The sequence below is a fragment of the Coffea eugenioides genome, chromosome 9 (genome assembly GCF_003713205.1).
Source record: "Coffea eugenioides isolate CCC68of chromosome 9, Ceug_1.0, whole genome shotgun sequence".
NCBI lineage: Eukaryota > Viridiplantae > Streptophyta > Magnoliopsida > Gentianales > Rubiaceae > Coffea > Coffea eugenioides.
This window is the reverse complement of record NC_040043.1, coordinates 19,997,836-20,004,033: the sequence shown is the minus strand read 5'-3', so window position 1 is coordinate 20,004,033 and position 6,198 is coordinate 19,997,836. Positions and strand designations below refer to the sequence as shown.

At 42.1% G+C, this 6,198-nt stretch overlaps 1 protein-coding gene across 1 annotated transcript; it reads right to left on the bottom strand.

Moving 5' to 3' along the window:
* Positions 1-524: 524 nt before the first annotated feature.
* LOC113782347 lies at positions 525-2,354 on the bottom strand. The gene has a single exon (XM_027328240.1). The coding sequence runs from the start codon at positions 2,352-2,354 to the stop codon at positions 525-527; it is 1,830 nt and encodes a 609-aa protein (XP_027184041.1).
* Between the last annotated feature and the right edge of the window lie 3,844 nt (positions 2,355-6,198).

Genomic DNA, 6,198 nt, shown 5'->3' with positions numbered 1-6,198 from the left:
TGCAAACACATCTTGAAACATAGACAAAAATTCGATCATCTCCTCTTTCTGCTTTTTGTTCAAATGAATGATGATTTGTATCTCCTTAACCTCAGTCCCAGTGCCAATGTTAACAACTTCTGTTTCTTCTAGGTTCGGTTTGGATTTCTCCTCATATTGTTCAAGATCTTTTGAAAAAGAATCAAATACTTCCTCACTATCACTCTCGCTTTGAAATTCGGACCCCATAACTTCCAAGTCGTGAGTGATATAGAGATTGTCATCATCAGATTCCAGAACAGTGATATCCAAAGGGTCAAATAATTTTATTTTTGGCCATCTGAAAGAATTAAGAAATTCGAGACAATAAGCAAATAAACACGTAAACGAACAACATGATAAAACAAGCTATGCACTTTCATAAAACTTCAAATCAAAACAGAAACAAGCTAAGAGCATAATTGCAAAAGATGCTTTCATTGAACTATTTATATATGCAAGAAAAAGTTTTCATGAACTTTAGTAAACGACAACCCCCTTTTAATTTACCGAAACTCCTTTTGTACGGGGAGGTACTTGGTAGTCCAATTGTGTATAGCTCCTTCTGGGATGTTTGGAAATTCTGCATCCTCTGATGGACCATCTTCGGATATTGCTCCCACAAACAACTGAATCAGGCTTGTCTCCACTTCGTCAATTGGATTAAACTCAGATGTAATCATGCCAGCTGGCCTTGAAAAGGTATAACGTAGTGGCAGAATGTCCAAAGCACCTTGCTTGCCTTCTTTTCCTGTCCTTTTGCGTGCTTTCATCTCTTGTATATCTCTGGCAGTCGGACGGAATCCCAAACCAAATAGGTCCTTCTTTTCGATGAGTTCCACGGGCTTCAGAATGCCTTGTAGATTGCGTCCCAATCCCTTATCAAATTCATATCCTCCACGAATCATCTCCTTGGCCATCATAACATTGGCTGCTGGCAAAACCATTTCGTCTTTTGAATCCTCACTTGTTATCCAACTCACGGAGACAATATCAGCTGTACGGTAAGAAGACACTGAAGCATTTCGGTTACCATCCTCCTCAGGCTCGGAATCGGCAATTACAAAGCAATCTTCTTCAGTAAAAATGGTTATCAGCTGGTCATTCACCACAAATTTCAATACTTGATGCAAGGAAGAGGGCACAGCACCAGAGCTATGAAGCCACGGCCGCCCGAGTAAAACATTATAGACACTGGGAAAGTGCATAACTTGGCAAGCTATCTGAAATTGAGCGGGCCCCATTTCGACCACCAAATTTACTTCTCCTATGGACTCCCTTTGGGCTCCATCGAATCCTCGAACTACGGTCTCTGAGGATTTTAATTTGACATCTTGCAACCCTAACTTCACCAACGTGCTCCAAGGACAAATATTAAGGGCAGACCCATTATCGATCAGTACTTTAGGCAACATTTTTCCATTGCACCTCACAGCTACATATAAGGCTTTGTTATGACCAGTTCCTTCCGCAGGCAGCTCTTCATCAGAAAAAGTGATTTGCTTAGCAGTCAATACATTTCCGACTATGTGCGAGAAATTGTCAATCGAAATATCCTTGGGAATCCGAGCCTGAGTCAAAACTTCAAGTAACGCATCCCTGTGCAAGTCGGAGGAGAAAAGCAAGTCTAAGATGGAAATTTGGGCAGGCATTTTGTTCAGCTGTTCAGCCACATTGTATTCGCTTCTCTTAAGCCTCTTGAGAAAATCCCATGCTTCTCTTTCGGTCACTGTGGGTTTCGGAGTTGGCTCATGGTTGCTTAGTTTGATTGGGGTGCTGGCAGTGGATGAACTTGCAATCTTTCCTGACCTCGTAACAGCAGACACTTCTTCCTTCAAAATTTGTTTACCCCCGATTTGCAAAACGGGCTCACTATAATTCCACGGCACTTGTCGTAAACTTAAAACTGGCACTTGTTCTGGGAATTCAATTACCACGGGTTCTAAAGCCGCACTTTCGGATGGGGTTAGGTCTAAAATGAAGGGCCTTTTGTCTTCCTCATACGATGCTTCCTCTGTCACAAAAGGTTGATCCATTATCCCAAACACTTCTGTCTCATTTGACATGTTTCGGACAAGCTCTTCGAATTCCTCATTATCCATGATAACTCCAACAGTATCGGCATGCTCCGGCAAGGGATTCTTGCTCACATTCGGTCCTCGCTCTTCTCTTTTCTTGATCACGATTTCCCCTGCTTCTAACATGTCTTGAATTTTATGCTTGAGGAGTCGGCAATTGGCAGTGGAGTGACCAGGTGCTCCTGAATGATAAGCACAAATAGCATGTGGATTGTACCCAGCCGGCATGCCATAAGGATAAGATGGAGGGGGAATCATGCCTATTTTACCGGCAGCCTTCAATTGCTCATACAATTGGTCCAAAGGCCTGCCTAGGTTGGTGAATGTTCGGGTATTGTTTTGATTGTAGGTGTCAGTAGGTTGGGGATAGTTATAGGTGGGTCTGTTTGGTGGGGGAAACCTCGGACTGTAAGTAGGACGTGGACGAGTTTGTTGAAAATTTGGTTGAGATATTTGAAAAGGGACCGTAGGCGGGTTGGCGTAATTTGGGCGAGGCCGGGGGTGGGAGATATTGGTATTGTAGACAGGGTGAAGACTTGGATAGTAGGGATAAGGTGGTGAATATGTTGGTTTATGCTGAAATCTGGGTCTTGGTGTAGGGTTTTGATCCCAGATGAAGGCAGCTTCCCCCTCTTTCTTTTAAAATTGCGACTTTTTCCCACTGCTCCCTTGTCCTTGCAAAGCATCCAATTGCGATTTGAGGGCAGAGACATTAACGATCTTCCCAACTCTTACAAAGTCATCGTACTCCTCAAGCTTGTTGACAATAGCGGCAAACGAGCATCCAGTCATGCGGAAAATTTCTTCAAAGTACGGCGGATCATGTGCTTTAATGAAAGTGCGGATAATTTCGTCCTCAGTCATTGGTGACTCGATTTTTGCAGCTATTTTCCTCCATCTATTGGCATAAGTCTTGTGGTCCTCAGAGGGTTTTCTCTTTGTTCCTTCCAACGTGGTTCGTGTCGGAGCCAGCTCGTAATTATACTCGTACTGCCTCACAAAAGCATTGGACAAGTCAAGCCAGGTCTTTACTTCTTCGGGTTTCAGATTGGAATACCAATCGAGTGCATCCCCCTCCAGACCTTTCGGGAACAGCCTTAGAGGCAGATTCTCGTCATCTATGGGCCTTCCCAACTTGTTAGCAAACAGAAGGAGGTGCGTTTTGGGATTGCCAGTTCCGTCGTACTTGTTAAACTTTGGGGTCTTGAATCCCACAGGCAATTGCACATTTGGGAAGAGACAAAGTTCATCATAGTCCAGCACTCCTTGCTTGTTTAACCCTTGACTTTTCCTCATAAATTCGTCAAAACGGTCCAGGCGCTTAAGCAGCTTCATATCCACAGGAGCAGAAGATTCTCCTACTTCTGGTTTAGCTTGGACAGTGTGGTCTGGCAGGAAAGGCTCTGCAGTGGTGTGATAAAAGGTATGCGGCTCGGGGGATATATTCGAAGTGATTTGGGGTTGTGGACCTTGCACGTGAGTAGGAAAGAATGAAGGATTAGGCGGGTAAGTGTATGTCAAATTTGCGATGGTATAGGTGAAGGTTTCTTCGGTGGAATAATGAAGGGTGGAGTAAAAGTGGTCTGGGCCGTGGGTATGACAAATGATTCTGGCTCCGGTTGACTGACAGGTGTGGATTCGGGTTGAACACCACCACTGATAAGCTGATCAATCAATTTCCTTTGGGTGGCCATCTCGGTCGTCATCTCGCTAAACTTAGCCAGCATTTCAGTTAGCTGGACCCCCAAATTTGTGGTTTCGGGCTGAGCTGTAGTAGCGGACCTGTCCGATGATTCCGGTTGTGAACTCATGTTTACACGATTCCTCTGGGCTTGACTACGGGATCGTGTTATGATGGGGCTTCGACGGGAAGCTATGTTTAAATATTACCTGAAAATTTTGAAAGGAATCGCCTTTAGATTTAGCCCTTGCTTAGCTTTTCCAACAAAAAGTACAAAGAAAAGGAAAAAAGACAAGAGTTAGTAAATATCCAAAAAATTCGGATGCATGTCCTATTAGGGGACCCTTTTTGTGCCAAGGGTAGGCCTAGCATGATGTGACACCTTCGGGGTAAAATCTCAATTTCGAACCTGTAAGTGAATATAAAAGCAGGAATTCTCATTAAATATGGATAAACTCAATCCTTCTTTACAATCTCATTGATGGTTCGACTGACCATTCTTACAAAATCTTCATGTCTAGCTAGTTTAGTGTGTTGGGATTCCCTAGAACTCCCGATACTAAGTTTCCGAATCTCATATTGGATTTTATCAAATGCACCCAATGCCTTTTCCAATTTCTCGGTTTTTCTTGCCTCTTTCTTCAATTGTGATCGGACATCTTCCAATGCTTGATCGGCCACCATGATCTGCAACTGATGATCCTCCAATTCTTTCCTTAATTTCTCATTTTGCTCTTCGAGACTAACGGAGACCAACGGTACCCTTTCTCTTCCTTGTTCCACTATCGGTTTGATCCAGTCGTTGTACTCCAGGATGATCTTAGGCTCTACTTTATTCACTTGGTCCAAATGCAGGTTGTCCAAACTACACAGATTCCCCCAAGATTCCAGTACCATACTCCGGCACTCAGCAATTGTATTGAGTTCGATGCTTCCCACTCCTTGTATGGTCGACACTCGCTGCGGATACCCAAACTGTCTCATAACTCGTTGTGGCACATACATAATCAATCCACTGGTGCTCGCTAACGGGATGAAGCCAAGTTGTGTAGTCTTGAAAGCTGGATCCCTTACTTTCGTCCAATCAAGAACCCATTGTATCTTATCCGAAGTTAAAGCATTGAATTCCTGAATAAACAAACTCGGAGACACTATTCGATAGTATTTTCTAACCCTTTCTCGGTGCGACTCAACCCAATTTGCTGTTGGAAGGCATGATCCCAATGGATTTAGCGCTCTTTTTGACAGATGTTCCATGGCCCACATTTGAAGTATCAGGTTGTGTGAGAACCCGTAAAACCCTAATTATTTTCCTAGGGTTTATTTCCCCTTAATTGCATGTTTTCTGCATTTTCTGGAGTAGAAATATTTTCTTAGTGGATTTTATGAGCAGTTATAGTTTTAAGATGATTTTTCTAGCATTGGTGAATTTTTAGAAAATTAAGAATCTATATTGGACGTGGGACCCACTAGTGCAAAAAGTTCGGAAAAATTCGGCCAATAAGGTTAAGTTTCGGATACTGTGAAAAATTTATCGGGTGTTAAGAGATAAGTAGTGTGTGTGAAGTGATTGATGTGAGAGAGAAAAGAAAGATAGGAATGCATTTAATGAGTGTGACAAGTGTCACAATCTCATTGGTTGGACTTTAAGAATTACTATTCACTTTCTTGACTTTTTGACCAAAGGATTAAATATCAAAAATTCACAAAATTTCCTCATTTTTCTTTCTCCTTGGCCGGCTCTCTCTCACTCTTTTGCAAGAAGAAGAACTCTTCAATCTTCAAGCTTTCTACTAGCAAATCATCTAAATCAACCGAATAAACAAGATTCCACTCCATAAAATCCTATCTTCTAGTGCTAGTAAGGGTTGTAGTGAAGTTGTTTTGAAGAGCAAAGGTGTCCACAATCTCTCTTTCCCTTGTTTCTTGGTAAGTGATGCTACAACCTCTCCCCTAAACCTAATGATGGTTATATTATGCTTAATGGTGGCATGAGTGAAGGAATATATGATTTATTTCTTGATTTGAAGAGTTTTGGTGAATTTTTTTATTTTATTGGGAATTTTTCTGGTTTAATATGAATGGGATGTTGTGGCCTTGTATGATGAATGGTAATGGCTGATAATGGCTCTATGAGGTGTATTGGATAAGAAAATGTAATCAATTTTGGATTTGGATGGAAAATGAAAAGTTAGGGTTCATATTTTTTTCCCAATTCTGTCCGGTTTTGGATCATAGGGTTAGAGGCCGAATTGGACTTTGCTCAAAACATGAAAGTTGTAGGTATTGATGATTTTAGTGTGCCTGCAAAATTTCAGGGCAATTGGACTAGTGGAGAGTGAGTTATGCCGTTTTTACTGTTGCTGTTTTTGGTGCACAGAATGTCCGAACTGCGATAGTAATTGCCTGTTTTGACTGGAA

What these genes read in the sequence shown, in the direction of transcription:
- LOC113782347 (XM_027328240.1), bottom strand. Translation starts at nt 2,354, where the DNA reads ATGATTCCCCCTCCATCTTATCCTTATGGCATGCCGGCTGGGTACAAT.